At 40.5% G+C, this 17,527-nt stretch overlaps 1 protein-coding gene across 24 annotated transcripts in view; it reads left to right on the top strand.

Annotated features, from left to right (window-relative positions):
- Window positions 1–17,527, top strand: part of DENND1A (DENN domain containing 1A) — a 553,495-nt gene that overhangs the window by 355,653 nt on the left and 180,315 nt on the right. For all 24 annotated transcript variants that reach the window (XM_078375906.1, XM_078375877.1, XM_078375918.1 and 21 more), the window contains one exon: window positions 1,766–1,867. In XM_078375906.1, coding sequence (XP_078232032.1) covers window positions 1,766–1,867 — 102 coding nt within the window. The remainder of the gene's footprint in view (window positions 1–1,765; window positions 1,868–17,527) is intronic.

Here is a 17,527-nt window from a genome sequence, read left to right as displayed (position 1 = left end):
TTCAACCCTACAAGGCTTGTGACCAGCATGGCTCCACCCTCCTGCTGGGAAGAATCTTGAAATGTTTACTTAGGTACCAAGTTCTGCCCTAGAGGCTGGGGTTTAAGAGAGTAAACGTCAACCAGTATTAGTTTGCACTTGCCGGGTGCCAGTCATGTTGTCAGGGGCTGGTTATTTTGCAGTCATGAGCCAAACAGATGTGCCCCTGAAGGAGCTCATACCCCCAGCAGGGGAGGCAGGCAGGCAGGCAGGCAGAGAGGTGCTGGGGCTCAGAGTGACAAGGGCTGTGTGGAGGTCAGTCTCCCTGCAGGTGTCTGATGCAGAGGTGGATGGTACAGTGCAGAGTGTGGCCTGGGGAGGGAGCTGGGCCTGTAGTTGCCTCTGCCTCTTACCTCAGTGCTCTGAACCTCATCTTCCTCGAGGTTCAAATATTGAGGACAGTCATATCCACCTGGCAGGGGTTGATAAGAATTAAATGAAATAAGGTGAGGAAAGCACAGAGCAAAAGCTAGGAAGCTTCTAATTACTTGTCCATTTCCAAGGCACTGGAAAACTGGAGCTTGAGCAGCCATTGGATGTCTGCCTCCATTGCCAGCCTATACCATATTCTGGGGTGCATTAGGAAAAGGCATCTGTCCCACTTCTCTGACTGGTGCCACTCGGTTGGCAGATTTCAGCCCTAGCTTAGGTGGTAGGCATCTGAGGAGTGCATACCTGCACAGCCACATGTAGCGTGCTCAGAGGTTGACCAGTAATGGAACCGATCCTTTATATGCAGTGACCATAGGCCCCATCATGTGCCTGTTGCCCTGGTGTAAGCTGAGGTCTTTCACATCCACATGTGTCCCAGTTTAGATGGCAAATGATAGGTTCTTTCTACACAAAATAAAATAAAGACAGTAGTTCCAAAGCCTCTGACTCAAAAGGAATATGCTTGATATGTGATGGGGAAGGAGGATTGAATGGGATGGGGAGTGGCGGGTAGGCAGGAAAAAAACAAAGATGGATAAACAGCGTGATTAAAAATTTAAGACTCAGGCTACACTCTGTCTTGGACTCACACAGGCTATGGGGAATTGCTGCCAGATTGGGGGGAGGATTCTTCTTTTCTCCATATTGTCCGTTCATCCCTTCTCCTGTCACCAAGCATGAAAACCTTGTAGCTTGAGTTTCCCTCATCTTTTCTATTACTGTGCCAATAGAATAATGGCTTATGGCCAGAGCTTCTGAGCCATTACTAGCTGGATATCTGTGGAAAATGGAACCAAACTGAAAGTGTGACCTTCCTACTTAGCGTTTAACGGAAGTGTTAACAGTAGGCCACACACAATATTCCATACCCAAGAATGACAGGATCCAAACGAGAGATGGGCAAGTAGCCTTTGGTAAATTAGGAGGCTGGACTGAATGGGGATATGTAAGAACACAGCCATATATCAGCATTCCCGGGGCCAGAACCTTTAGCCTCAGCATCTGTTAAATATATAGGAGGGAAATGATGATGGAGTGTGATGGTCCCTCTTACTTTCTGGCTCTATGAACCTTTTCACTCCTGGGACTTGGGGATAATCCTGCAAGCCCACAGAGGTTTTATGAGAGTTCAGTGAGCTCACAAATGTGAACTTCCTACCATTAGGCCTACTGCAGAGTGAGCTTTTGTCAAATGTCACTTTTCTTCTGTATTCCTCTTCCCCAGAGAAGGCAGGGGAAGTGTGTCTTGATGGCACCTCAATGACCTTCTCTTCTGGATGTTTTCTCCTTGCAGAAAGTCAGAAACATGGCCCTGGATGATGTCGTGATCCTGAATGTGGACACCAACACCCTGGAAACCCCCTTTGATGACCTCCAGAGTCTCCCAAATGACGTGGTGGGTAGTGAGCTCTTAAGGATCTGACTTCTGTGAGCTCCTGCAAAGGAAATGAACGTGCCTTTGAGGAATAGGGAAGCGGGGAGATAGCCAAGGTCTTCCTGTGACCTGAGAACTGCAGTTTGTTTCTCCACTGAAACCTTTGTCTCAGTGTAGAAAGTTAGAAGGTGGCTGTGCATGGTGGCTCACACCTCTAATCTCAGCACTTTGGGAGGCCAAGGCAGGTAGATCACCTGAGATCAGGAGTTCAAGACCAGCCTGGCCAACATGGTGAAACCCCATTTCTACTGAAAATAAGCCAGGCATGATGGTGCATGCCTGTAATCCCAGCTACTTGGGAGACCAAGGCAGGACAGTTGCTTGAACCTGGGAGGTGGAGGTTGCAGTGAGCTAAGACCGCGCCACTGCACTCCAGCCTGGGTGACAGAGCGAGACTCCATCTCAAAAAAAAAAAGAAGGTGGTTTATTTTTTGACACTAGTTTTGCTCTTTCACTTTCATCAGAAAGACTGTGAAGCGACCTTTGTGCTTAGACCTCTCCTCTTTCTGTGGGAGTCTGAGGGTCTTGCCACCTCTCCCCAGCACATTGCCACCTCTAGACACCAGGACAGCTTCCTCCAAGTAATGACAAGAAGGCAACTGGTGGGGTTTTCAGTGTGAACAATTTCGGGTACTTCAGACCTATATTTTTTTTCCTAGACCATTATCAAACAGCCATTTCCCCACATAGAGTACCAGGTGCCAGTGCTCTCAGTATGGCTGTGTCCTCCACAGTGCACTTTGTTACCTCAGGTCTACACAGAATGTGGGTTCTATTGAGCAAAAAGTAACCGGCTGCCACATTTGCCAGACTAACACGTGCCTCCACGCCTGTCTCCCATTCCTACTTGGAGCTGCCCTATAGGCAGCTGTGTGAGGTAGACCCATTCTCCCCTTGTCCACGCTAATGAGGATTGGGCCTCACAGGCAAGGGTGGTTTTGCTGTTTCTGCTTTGGCCCCCATGGCTCTGCCTGCAAGAAGATCTCTAGAGTAATCCTGACTTCCAGAGTCAAAGGGGTCATTGTTCCTGGCCATGTGGTGCTCATATGGGGCCAGGATTGGTGTCCTGATAGGGGAGTGTTCTACCTAGTGGGCACAGGTGCACCATCACTGCCAGGAGCCCCAGTGGCACCCTGTGGGTAGCTGTTCTGAAAGGATTAGTGTTTGGTGATGAATGTCTTGAAGAAGAATTTCTTTACTTTTTTTTTTCTTTTGAGACAGCTTCTGGCTCTGTCACCCAGGCTGGAGTGCAGTGGCACTGTCTTAACTCACTGCAATCTCAGCCTCCTGGGCTCAATCAATCCCCCTACCTCAGCCTCCCGAGTAGCTGGGACTATAGGTGCATGCCACCACGCTCAGCTACTTTTTGTAGAGATGGGGTCTTGCTGTGTTGCCCAAGCTGGTCTCATACTCCTGGGCTTAAGCAGTCTGCCCATCTCAGCTTCCCAAAGTGCTGGGATTACATGCATGATCCACTGTGCCCAGCCATAACAGGATTTCAAACTTCTCTACACCTAACCCACTGTGAGATTCTGGGGGAGTCATTTGTGTTCTACAGCAGTGCTCTACTTATAATTCAGCAGTGGCTGCCATTCGTTGGCTTACTGCACTGAGCTCCTGTCATTGACCTCTCATTTACTCTTCATGCCACTCTGAGGACGGTCTTTTCCCTTACTCGCACTTGAACCACAGAGCTAGGGTGGAGCCAAGGCATGAACTCAACCCTGTGGGTCTAGGGAGCCACGTGGCCCCTCTGCCCTACTAGGTGTCTTCCACATTCAGGATGTCATTCAGTTAGTTTTGTAGCCCTATGGAACAGGTGATCTCTCCTTTCTACAGAGAGGAAAGAACCTCAGAGAGCATGTGACTTTCCTTAAATCCTGTAGGTGATTAGGGGCACAGCTGAGATTGAACCTCCAGTCTATGCTGCCTCTACTCTTTGTATCCCGTCTCCCTCTGAGGCAGCAAGAGATGACAGAACTTAGGAAAAATTAAAGTGTCAGACAGGCATGAAGACCTGTGAGGTGTACGATTCATGTCAGGACAGGGTACATGGTAGATACCCTAGGACCTACTAGATATAATTTGAGTTCTTTTGGTCCAGGGAATCTGAAGCTGTCATCCCTGTTTCCTTTCAGTGGACATGTACCTCTTGAAGCCACGGATATCTTAGGCATGAACCTGGCAACTGCCTGGCGAATGTGGGAAGTGAACCTGAGGTCTGTTAGGTGCGGGAAATGGCCAAAGGCCCTGGGGAGCATGAGATGAGTGACTGGCAGCTCAGAAACCATGGAGTGGACTGACTGGTCCCACCTGCACTGTGCTGACCCTGTGCTGCCACTGAGCAGCAAAAAGAAAGCAGATCTTCAAAGATTATATGTCAGTAAAGGAATCAGATACATCAATTACATATCTATTACAGTATAGCATAATAGGGACCACAGGGAAATAAGATCGGGCACAGAAGGGCCCAGGAGAGAGAGTAACAAAATTTGGGGAGGATAATTTTGTTACTTTCTGAAGTCTGGAGTCTTTCTGAAGATGGCAGATTCCAAGATGCCTTTTAAATGATAAATGAGGTAGCCTCAGGGAACCAAAGTAACTTGGGTGAGTTATTTTCCCTCTTTGAGCCTCAGTTTTCCACATTAAAAGAGGAGTACCAGGCCTGCTCTGAGGATTATTGTGGCAAATACTTACGGTAATGATTATCAAATGCTTGGCACAGTACTTGCATGTTGTCAGCATTCAAGAAATGGTACCTGCATTTGTTTTTAATAAAATTGTTGCTGATAATTATAGGCAGGGTCAGGGGACAGTTAATAACCTCCATGTCCTGACAGTCTTAGCCTGCACAAATGGGACCTCCTATGTGCAAGCTGGTTTGTAACAGGGTTGAGAATGTTCTACAGCAGTGGTTTCCAGCTTGGACCTCTATACTCATTAAGGATTCTGAAGACTGTAATGGAGGGAGATGTGGTCTGTAAGGTATTTATTGTATTTCGATGGAATTCACAGCTTTGATTCTATGATGCTACATGCGCTATCCAGAGGAGAAATCATGCCCTGCCTGTCTTTGTGTCCCCTGCATTTGGCATAGGACCTGGTAATTTCTCAGCCTATCCATCATTGACCTCAAAATCTTTCATTTTGAAGCTATGTGTTTACTCTGACAGATTCTGCTTCTTGAACATTTGGCAGATCCACATCCTCTTCCCCATCCCTCCTAAACACCACCTAATCTAAGCTTTTATTTTCCTTCTGCATTATTACCAGCTGGCTCATCTAACTCCAACCTCATCCCTCCAATCCTTCCTCCTCATGCTCCAGAGTGACCTTTCTAAAAGCATAAACTGTATCTCCTGCCTACCTAAAACTGTTTCATCAGTGAATGTAATTTAAAAAAATAATAATAACGTTTAAGGACATAGGCAATTCTCCTATAACTTCCCCTTACCTAGAGATTCAAGGCAAGTTCCCTTTGAAATCAAACAGACCTGTTTTCACATCCTTGCTTCCTCACTTAGTGTCCATGTGATCTTGGACAAAATTACTTAAGCTCTCTAAGCCCTAATTTCCATATAAGGTTGTTTGAGAATTAAATGTAATGTAGATAATATATTTAAAACAAATATCCTATCAGCATGATAGATAGTAGCTGATAATGATGAATTACAGATGTGACTTGTGATCAGCATGGTGGTCAGGCCCCTCATGATATCCTCCTGTTTCTGTTTTTCCATAGCTTTATTCTCTCCCGTCCCTGTTTAAACTCTGTACTGTAAGTTTCGAAACTTTTAATAGTTGTCCCAAATTTACATGTTGTTTCATAACTTCGTACTTTGTGTACAGTTTCTTTTGTCCCAAATGTCTTAACCTCATCTGTTAATCTCTTACTCATTCTTCAAGACCAGCTCTCAAGTACTTCATCTCTCACACACATACAAACACGTACATACATGCATGCACACACACACATGCACGTGCACACACAGAATCTTTCCTGACCTACACGTAGATTAGACCATATCTTTCTCTATGTCCCTACACCCCCTTGTGTACCTTGTGTAATTGTACTAATTTATTACCCATTTCCCTTTTACTTGTGAGTTTCGGGGGGGAGGGGCAGTAATTGAGTTTTATGTATCTTTGTTTTCCAAGGATCTAGCAGCCACTGAATAGATAGATGGAAGGATGGAAGGCCCATATGGATTGGGTTATTATGGTAGATGAAATCTTGTAAAACATCTATGCTGGAAACTTTATTAAAAGAGGCTTTGGGCCAGACATGGTGGCTTATACCTATAATCCCAGCATTTTGGGAGTCTGAGGTGGGAGGATTGCTTGAGGCCAAGAATTTAAGTTTGCAGTGAGCTGTGATTGCACCACTGCTTTCCAGCCATAATAGAGTAATTGGAACTGGATTAATCCTCCCACAATGAACAATTAAAACTCTGGACAAATATGAAAACAGCTGTTTTCACATGTTGGACAACAGACAAGACAAGATTGTGATCCCTGAGTCAAAGGAAGCCAGTGAGGTGAGGCCCACTGGCCTTCTGCCTTGAGGCATTTCTGGATACGGGTACTAGAAGGGGAATCCCCAGCAAAGCACCAACAGTCTTGGAGAGCTGAAAGGTTAAAGAACGGTTTAAAGAGAAAATGTTTTAAATTTGCAGGTGAGAGTATCAGATAGGAGGGAGCTACTCAGCCGAAGAGCTCCAGAAACCCGAATTGACAAACCTGCCAAAGACTAATCTGCCCATACATAGGGTAAAACTCTGATGGGAAACTATAAGATGAACAGTTATCAGAGCTCACACAAGTCTAGGAATCCTTCAAGTTCTGACTAACCAGAGTCAGAGATCTTGTTGATCATTCAGGACAATGATAAGAGACACCAATAGGGCATGACTTGATAGTACATCTAAACAAACTAAAAAGATAATTTTAGCCCTGCCCTGAAAGAGCTTAAAATTAAGCTTTGAGAGGCACAAGAGAGGGCTTTAGAGGTTCTATAATGTGCTGGATTTTAATCTGAGTGCCAGTTACATGGGGAAGAATTTGTCAAGCTGAGGACCAACGGTGTATGCATTTTTATGTGTATACATTAAACTTCAATAAAAAGTTTTAAACAAAATTACTTCTTTTTAAAGAAGCCTTTAAAGATCAAACTGATGTGCAAGAAATCTAACCTGGTGTCAAAATAAACTTCAACCCTCTTTAAAAGAAGGCATCAAAATCTCATATTCAATAATATATCATTCACCGTATCAAACATCTTATTTAAAAAGTGCAAGACATGTTGAGAATGAGGAAAATGTCACCCCTAACAAGAGGAAAATTAGTCAATAGAACCAAACTCAGAAGTGACAGATATGATAAAATAGCAGATAAAGCCTTTATAGTAGATATGATGAAGATTATAAATATGTTCATGAATTTAAAGGAAGACCTGATTAAATGAAGGGAGAGATGGAAGATATAAAAAAAATGAAGGAGAACATCTATAGGCAACAAGTATACCTGGAATGAAAAAAGAATCACTTATGGGATTAAGAGGAGATGAGATACCACTAAATAAAACATCAGTGAATTTGAAGATACAGCAGTAAAAACTCCTCAATACGAAGCCGAGAAAGGAAGAAGACTGGAACAGTTAACAAAACTCAGTGACCCTATAGCACAGTATCAAGTGGGCTAACATACATGCAGTTGGAGTCCCAGAAGGTAAGGAAGGTAAGGAAAGATGGAAAAAATATTGTAAAAGATTATAGCTGATTTTTTTTCAGTTTTGATGAAATAATACTTAGAGCTCCAAGATCAAACCTGAAACACAGTGGACCCAAATAAAACCACACAAAGACACATTTTGATTAATTGCTGAAAGCCAAAAAAAAAAAAAAACCTTAAAATTAGCCACAGAGAAAAAGATATGAGAATTATAGGAGACTTATTGCCAGAAACCATTTAAGGCAGAAGACAATGGAATGACATTTTTAAAGTAATGAAAGATAATTTTTACCAACCTGGAATCCTATATCCAGTGAAAATATCCTTTAAAAATGAAAGCACTGAGATGGGCAGATCACCTGATGTCAGGAGTTCAAGACCAACTTGGCCAATGTGGTGAAACCCCATCTCTACAAAAATATAAAAATTAGCTAGGCATGATGGTGAGTGCCTGTAATCCCAGCTACTCAGGAGGCTGGGATGGGAGAATCGCTTGAGCCCAGGAGGCAGAGGTTGCAGTGAGCCAAGATTGTACGACTGCATTCCAGTCTGGGTGACAGAGCAAGACTCCATTTAAAAAGAAAAAAGGCAAAACTATGACTTTTTCAGACAAATAAAAAAATGGAAGAAATCATTGTTAGCAGACCTGCACTACCAGAAATGTAAAAAGAAGTTCTTTATGGGGGGAAAAATGATATTACAGGGAAATTTGAACTGTAAGAGAGTGAAGAGAACCAGAAATAGTAAATATACAGATACATGTAAGAAACTTATTTTCTCATCTTTAATTTCTTAAAAGGTTGATTAAGCATTTCAAGTAAAACTAATACCAGTAGAAATATTTTACTGGTGGTAATAATACCAGTAGCAGGTGGAGAATAGAAGTTTGCTGTTTAAAGGTTCTTGTGTTACCTCTATATGAAAACTGGCATAATATTATTTGAGGGTAGACTCATTAAGTTAAAGATTTATATTGTAAGCCTTACAAGGGCCACTAAGGGAGAAAAAATAAGACAGATATATAGATAATAAGCCAATTTCGAAGGTCCAAAACATTTTGTGGGGAAAGAATAAACATGACAACAGATGGAACAAATAGAAAAGTTAGCAAGATGATAGATTTATTCGACTGTGTTGGTTATTACATTAAACATACATTGTCTAGATACTCCAATTTACAGAGGTTATTATATAAAAAAGCAAGACCCAATTGTATGTTTTCTGTAAGAATTCTGCTTTAAATATGAAAAGTCAAATAGATGAAAGATGGAAAAGATACACCAGTCAAATGCTAATCAAAAGAGAGTTGGGGGACAGAGAAACAAATCATCCTTATAGACATATACCAAATAATATTTGTAAACACTGTTCTGGCCAGAAAAAGGGACTTCATCTCCTCTTGACCCCCTACTTGGGTGTGGGCTAGGCTTTAATTATTTACTCCTTAAAAAAAAGTGTATGTAAAGAGAAAAAGAGTAACTTTAGTGGAGAAACTTGCTGACACTACGTTAACCAAACGATCAATTTTAACATCACTAGTGATGTCATGTGGCTATCATATAATCACTGATGTAATGTAATGAGGATACTTCACCTCTGTGATATGTTTTCCAAAAATCCACTCTAATCATGGCAGAAACTTCTGAGAAACTCAAATTTGGGAACATTCTGTAACAGATCCCCAACCCCTGGGCTGTGGATTGGTAGCAGTTCATGGCCTGTTAGGAACTGGGTGGTACAATAGGAGGTGAGCAGAGGGCAAGCTATTACTTGAGCTCCATCTCCTGTCAGATCAGCAGTGGCATTAGATTCTCATAAGAGCGTGAACCCTATTGTGAACTATATATGCAAGGGATGTAGGTTGCATACTCCTGATGAGAATCTAATGCCTAATGATCTGAGGTGGAACAGTTCAATCCCCAAACCATCCTCCCTCGCACCTCACCACCACCCCACTGGTCCGTGAAAAGATTGTCTGTCACAAAACTGATCCCTAGTGCCAAAAAGGTTGGGGACTGCCATTCTACAAAATATCTGACTAGCGTTTCTCACAACCATCAAGGACATAACAAAGGAAAGAAAAAAACTGTTATAAACTAGAGGAGACCTAAGGGCACATGACAACTACATGCAATGTGGTATCTTGGATTGGATTCTACGATAGAAAAAAGACATGAATGGAAAACTGGTGAAATTACAATGCAGTCTTGAGTTTAGTTAATACTAATGTGCCATTGTTAGTTTTGACAAATGTATGATGATAATATAAGGTATGCAAGCTTGTCTAACCTGCCCCACTTTGTTGTTGCTGTTCTGTTTTGTTTTAGGGTTTTAGCAGCCTGAAGCCATAGCTTTTAGTTTTTCTGTCTAGTGGTAAGTGGAAAAGAGAGCTGAGGAAGGGGCTTTACTGGCCCAACCAGAAAGAAACTAAGAACCTATGACAGAATTCTCTCTCCCTTGGACACCCCTGTTTAGGAGAAACTGAAACTGGGTAAGGAGAATATGGTCCTCTTTGCACTATCTTTGTAACTTATTTGTAAATCTAAAAAATGTTCCAAAATAAAAGTTTGTTTTAGAAAAAGAGAGAAAGGAGTACTATGAATAACTTTATGTCTACAAATTTGACAAATTAGGTAAAATGAACAAATTCCTTGAATTACAGAAAGTGACTCAAGAAGAAATATAAAAATAGCACTATTTCTATTAAAGAATTTTGAGTCTGTAATGAAAACTTTCCCACAAAGAAAACCCTAGGCCCAGAGAGCCTCCCTGGTTAATTCTATCATGTATTTTAGAAGAACTAATTCATTCTTAATACCAACTTTTTCAAAAAACGGAGGTAAAAGAAAGATGTCTCCCCTTATGAGGTCAGTTTACCTTGACTTGAAAACCAGACAAATAATTTACAAAAAAAGGTAACTATAGACCAATATACATAACCAATATAAATGCAAAAATCTCTAACAAAATATTATCAAATTGAATCCAGCAATATATAAAAAAGGATAATAATGTTTTTAAGGATGTGAATGCAGGTTGGCTAAATATTTGAAAACCATGTAATCTATCATATCAATAAACTGAAAAGATAATAAGATATATGCAAAAAAATAGGAAAAATTCAACACCATTCGTGATGATAACTCCTAGAAAATTAAGTATCCTCATGTGATAGTATCTAGAAAAGACCTATGACTCATATTATATTTAATGGCAAATATCATATTTAATGGCAAAAGGCTGATTTCTTTACCTCTGAGAATGGAAAAAAAGGTACCTGCCTTTATTTCTGTTGAGCATTGTACTGGAGGTTCCCACCAGTTCACTAAGACAGGGAAAAGAGGTAAACCCTAACGATTAGAAAGAAGTAAAATTCTCTATTCAGACAATTTGATCATGTATATGGAAAATTCTAAGGATTCTCATAAATGAATTTAGCAAGGGTGCAGATAAAGTGAGTATACAAAAAATCCAGTGTATTTCTATATACTAGTAACAAGCAATTGAAAATGAGATTTTTTAAAGTACCATTTAAAATAGCATGTAAAACACAAAATAGGAATAAATTTAAGAAAATATGTTGAAGATTTGTATCCTGAAAGCTATAAAACATTTCTGAGAAAAAATTTAAAAGATCTAAATAAATGGAGAGATACTCCATGTTTTGGATTGGAAGACTCAATATTTTTTTACTCAATATTTTTAAGATGTTAATTTCCCTAAATTGATCTATAGATTCAATATAATCCCAACCCAAATTCCAGATGGCTTTTTTTTCTTAAACTTGACAAGCTGATTCTAAAATGTATATGAATATGTAGAAGATCTAGAATAGCCAAAACAATGTTGAAAGAGAGGAGCAAAGTTATAGGACTTATATTACCTGTTTGCAAGACTTACTGTAAAGTTAAAGTAATCAAGACAGTGTAGAAAGACATACAAATCAAACAAAATTAAAAGTTCAGAATTAGAGGTACATGTAAGTGGTCAATTGATGTTTCAACAAATAAAGTAATTCAAAAGGGAAAGAAGAGGGATCTTTTTATCCAATAAATATGCTGAAACCACTGGATATCCATATTGAAAAAAAGAAGCATTGACTTTTACCTCATGCAAATATTAGCTCAAAATAGATTATAGACCTAAAAGTAGAAGTAAAAACAATCAAATGACTAGAAAAAAATAAGAAATCCTCATGAATTGGAGGTAGGTAAAATTTTCTTAGGACATGAAAAGCACACATCATAAATAAAAAAGTGATAAACTGGACCTCCTCATAAAAGGTGAAAACCTATCATCCCCAAAAGCATCATTTAAAAAATGAAGAGGCATGCCACAGACAAAAATGAGATAAAATATTCTCGGTACTTATACCTGAAAAAGGACTTTTATCCAAAAAATATTTTACAATTCCAAAACTAACAAGAAGATAGCTCAATTAAAATGGTTAAAATATTTGAAGCAACACATCAAAAAAAGATATTCAAATAGCCAATATCCACATAAAAAGATACTCAGCATCATTAGTCATGAGGGTACAAATTAGTGTTGCAAGGTTCTTCTGCATACCCACTGGTATGGCTAAAATAAAAAGACTGAAATTTTTTTTTTTTTGAGACGGAGTTTCGCGCTTGTTACCCAGGCTGGAGTGCAATGGTGCGATCTCGGCTCATGGCAACCTCTGCCTCCTGTGTTCAGGCAATTCTCCTGCCTCAGCCTCCTGAGTAGCTGGGATTACAGGCACGCGCCACCATGCCCAGCTAATTTTTTGTATATTTTTTAGTAGAGATGGGGTTTCACCGTGTTGACCAGGATGGTCTCGATCTCTTGACCTTATGATCCACCCGCCTCGGCCTCCCAAAGTGCTGGGATTACAGGCTTGAGCCACCGTGCCGGGCCAAAAGACTGAATTTTTTATAAATGTATATCTTAAACATATGTTTACTATATGGCCAAGTGATCCCACCCTTGGGCATTTGCCCAAGAAAATGAAAACGTCTGTATGTGTATGTTTTTAGCAACCCAAACTGGAAACAATACAAACGTCCCTCAACTGGTTAATATATAAACAATCAGTGGTACACCCATAAAATAGAAGGCTACTCAACAATCAATAAGAAGAAACTATCTACTGATCCATTCCACAAAATGGATGAATCTCAAATACATTATGATAAGGGGCAGAATCCATTTATTTGACATTCTAGAACAGGTAGAACTATAGAGCTGGAAACAGCTGAGTGGTTGCCAGGACTAAAAGTGGCACAAGGGAAATTTGGGAGATGATGGACCGTCTGTATCTTGATTGTGGTGATAGATTTGTGCCTATATGCATCTTTCAAAATTCATAAAATTATTCACTAAAATGGTGAATCTTTATGTATGTAAATCATACCTCAATAAACCTGACTTTAAAATTATTTAAACACTGGCAACACTAAGTATTGTCAAAGATGTGGAAGCACTTATGTGGCTCTCATCACTGCTAATGGGAGTATAATATGGTACAACCACTTTGGAAAACAGTTTGGCGATATCCTGTGAAGTTAAACTTAACGCCTACGATACAACCCAACAAACCCATGCTGCCTCTTCACCTAAAAGAAATGAAACTATATCCAAACAGACTTGTACATGATTGTTTGTGGCAGCTCTATTCATAGAGAACAATAACTAAAAGTAACCAGAATGTTTATCAAGTGATAGATGGATAAACAATGTATTATATCCCTTTTTTAAATTATTTACTCATTATTCCATAATAACAAATTTTTGATACACCAAACAACATGAATGAATCTTAATTCACACTGAGCAAAAGAAGCTCGACACACAGCACTATTGGACTTAATTTATGTAAAATAGAAGGGAGAAAGCTGGTCTATAGTGGGAGAAAGCAGATTAGTGTTTGCCTTGGGCTGGGATGGAGGAGGCAGGGCCTGGCTGCCAAGGGGCACCAACCAACCTTTTGTGGTGAAGGAACTGTTCTGTCTCTTGATTGTGGAGGTGGTTACACACATGTAGACATTGGTCAAAACTCATTGGACTGTGCTGTTTAAATGTATGCATTCTGTTATATATCAGTTATGACTTAATTTTTAAAAGCAGCCTTGGAAATTAATTTTAAAGGTGGAGTTCCAATATTGAGTAGCTTTCAGAACAGCTCTGCTGATTTCAGATGATTTATGTACATGAGCAAAGGGTAACTTTGGAGGTGGGATGACTCTGGCTTTGTGCTAGATACCTAGACAATTTAGTCTCAAATTTATAATCTTGTCTGAGTTGGCTTTTTTTACCCTAAAAAAAAAGGTTGGCAAGGTCAATGCCTTATACCTTGCTATGTGCCATGAAAGTTGCTAATGTAGTGTTTTTACTGACAATATTGCATTGTTCCTGAGCTGTGGCTTTTGGAGGAAAAATATGGCAAGAATACTCCATCTTTTAGATCTAAAGGCCTGTTTACTGACTTCATGTTTATCTCAAGCCCCGGCCTTCCCCATGTCATATTTCTTCAAAGGCCCAGAACCCTCAGACTCTCAAGATGTTCTGCAGGGCTAGTGGGAACTGCTGTGCTATCTTTCCCTTGTGAGTCAACAATGCATTTGATGCAGAAGCAAGGGACTAGGCCTTTTTGTGGACTTGATCATTCTACCATGTTAATGCATTTGTGCTAGTATTTTCTGATAGAATGTTTATTCATTCAGCAGTCATTTCCTGAGCACCTACTATGTGCTAGGCTTTATATTGGGTATAATGAGTATGGAGGTGATTGAGACGTGGTCTTTACTCTCAATGAGGTCCCCGGCTGGTTAGTAGAAGAGTGATTGCAAGCAGGACTGCCAGTCTTGCTCCCACTTCAGCAGTCCTGGCCTATCCTCCGGGCTATACACAAAGGCATATTACAGAGCATGGAGACCACACCCCAACTGAAAACCCTTTAATGGTGCCTCATTTTTCTCTTGGTGAAATTCAGGCTCCATAATATGGCCCTTTATAATCCACTTTCCGCTCATCTCTCTTACCTCATCTCTTGCCACTGCTCTTCTACCCATTGGTACTTTCTACTGGCAACTTTGCTTCCATACACAGGAGACTGGATGTTTCTAGTTCAGAGTGTCCCAAATGGGCAGATCTATAGCCAGTTCAGGTACAGAGATTATTTTTCATTCATTTAGCCTAGCCAAAGGTTTTTGGGTGTATGCTCAGTGTATTGAGCCACGGGGACATGGAGACATGTAAGAAACAGTCATCCTTTTTGGAAAGGAATGATAAGCACACTCCGGGCTGATAATTGAATGCATGGAGGCTGGAGGTGTGAACCAGGAATTAACAGTTTACTACAGCTAGAACATAGGGTGTATGGTTGAGAGGGACAAAAGATGAAACCCAGGTAGCAGGAGGGACAAGATTGGGAATGGTCACAAAAACAAGTTTGGACTTCAAGTTTTGGGCAGTGGGGCATCTACTAAGATAGTTAATCCAGGGAATGATATGGTAAAATTCATGCTACCAGGAGTCCCAGACTGAGGGTCAAGTGTTGGATTCCACCTCTTGCTTTTCTGATGCCTAGAATCTGACCAAAGCTTTCCCTCGCCCCACATCTACTGATATTGGAGTTGGGGTAAGGGGATAGTGTGCTGGAGAGAATTCTCAGTATGACCTGTGACCTGCGTCCAGTCATTTATCCCACATGCTTTTAAGGAGTTGTTTGTCCATCCCTGTTCTGTCTTGGGCCACTCGGCGATAGTGTCCACACCATGACTTGTAAATTTCATTCATTCAGGAAGGGAGCATCGTGATTCAGTGAGCCTTGCCCTGAGCATGTGTGTATATGATTTGTCAACAATCGAGGATTTTATGGGAGTTTATGGGACTTCATTAAAGATGCTGGAGCAGGAGCACTGTGGGACATCAGAAGAGACCTCAGCAATAAACCGCAATTCCAAGCTTTGGAATGCAGTAAATGTTTAAGAGACTTCCTTCCTTTCATTACTGAATTTTACTTTACTTTTATACCAGTAAAGAGTTGTGTTTTATTGGTTGAAATTTCTTGATTCTGTTTTTCCCAGGTCTGTTTAAAAGCTACATTTTATCTTTGAGGATGTTTGGCTCGTGGTGGAGGAAGTGCTGCCAGCGAATTCAATTAACTGGCAGAGCTCACAGATATTGTACACGAATTTCTTTTTTTTCTTCTTTTTCACAACTGCTACATAAACACAGCTGGGTTTAATATTTGTCGTAACAAAGATTTAACTTGAATCATTTTACTCCGGGTAATTAATGCTTGGAATCTTGGCTACTTTTTCGTTCGTTTGTAATCCTCTGCATTTCTTTACTCTAGCTATCTCGATAATGAAGTGTGCTGCTCTAGGTCTTTGCCCTGCCTTAAAACTGCTTAATATTTGGCCGTTCCCACTAGAGAGCAGATGCTTTTCTTTGCAAGAATTGAATTTCTGTCAGCTCTTTTATGCATCATGTGTTTGGAACTGTGAGTGGATCAAGTTGTTCATCACAGCGGGGACACTGTGAAACACATCTATTATACACACTTCCCACCCCCCTTCCTGTTTTATTTTTTTTTTTTCTCCCCTGAGGAGGTGGAGATGCCCGGATCCCCTTGGGAGATAGCTCGATCTGTGTGGATGTATCCATGTGATCCACCATGAATCCAGCCTCACCACATCCCTAAGCAGGGAAATCTATATCCATTCAGCCCAGGATTGTGGCTGAGACAAACCCCACTTTTATCTTTGTAAACACCAAGCTCTTCATTAACTCCCAAATACACACCAATTTTGGGTCACTAAATAAATCCACTAGGCTCAGCATAATGAGTGACATTTCAGTAATTGATGCCCTAGAAAATGTTAATTGTGAACCCATGATTCTTTTCGATGCTAAAATAAAGGCTTGGGTAGTTTTTGGCTTTGGAGTTGAGCTAGTGCAAAAGAATAGTCACCATCGATTAGGCTCCTACTGTGTGCCAGGCTCTGTGCTAGGGGCTTTGAAAATCTTGACATTTAATCTACATAACAATCCTGCAAAAAAAGGAGGGGAAAGTACTTTATCCCCTTTTGATAGATGAAGAAAAGGGGCTAAGTAACTTGCCTAGAGGCATCCAGATAATAGCCAGGAACAGAGTCAGAATTTGAACTCGGGTCTGTCTGAGCTCAGAGTAAATCAATATATTGTGGAGTGTGGTCCCCTCTCTCCTAGAATTCACTAGACATACATTCATTGGTTGATCAACCAAGACATTGATTTATTACATATGTTTATGACATGCTGCCATCGCTCCATCTGAGTTGTCTCATTCCCAGTCAAGTCTGAAGTTTATTTGGCATTTGTGAACACCTTTGTATTTATCTAAATCTGAACTCCTGGTGATGATTGGAATAGATTTAGTTTTGCTTTTCTTTCAAAGCTCAGTGCAACTACAGCCCAACTCCCCTGAGCAACCTACTGTTTTCTTGTATTTTTTTGAATTTCAATTTCTAGCTCTGATGGTTAAAATTTCTAAACCTATGTGGTTTAGTTTAACAAGACTTTGGAAAGCAGGCATCTTGATGATGTTCCTGCTGTGATGTGCTCATCTTTTGGGCCTCAGATAGTGGCTCTGAGGGCAGAAGTGCATTTTGGTTTCTTTTTAATAAATGTCATTCAATTTGCAAGAGTCATTGTGGGACATTCACATGTGTGACTGAGATACTGCTGATCTGTAGAATTAAATATAGTTAAATGGAAAGGTGGCTTTTGCTCATGAAGAAAGTCGTTAGTGTGTCTATAAACATTTTTAATTATGATTAACTTTGGTCTTCCTCCATATACTTTGCATTAGAAAAGGCATTAGTGTTCTAGTTCATTAGAAATAGAACAATCCTTTTATTTTTA

The sequence above is a fragment of the Callithrix jacchus genome, chromosome 1, assembly GCF_049354715.1.
Source record: "Callithrix jacchus isolate 240 chromosome 1, calJac240_pri, whole genome shotgun sequence".
Lineage (NCBI taxonomy): Eukaryota > Metazoa > Chordata > Mammalia > Primates > Cebidae > Callithrix > Callithrix jacchus.
Note: the sequence above shows the minus strand (reverse complement) of the source record. Positions and strands in the feature narration are given on the sequence as shown.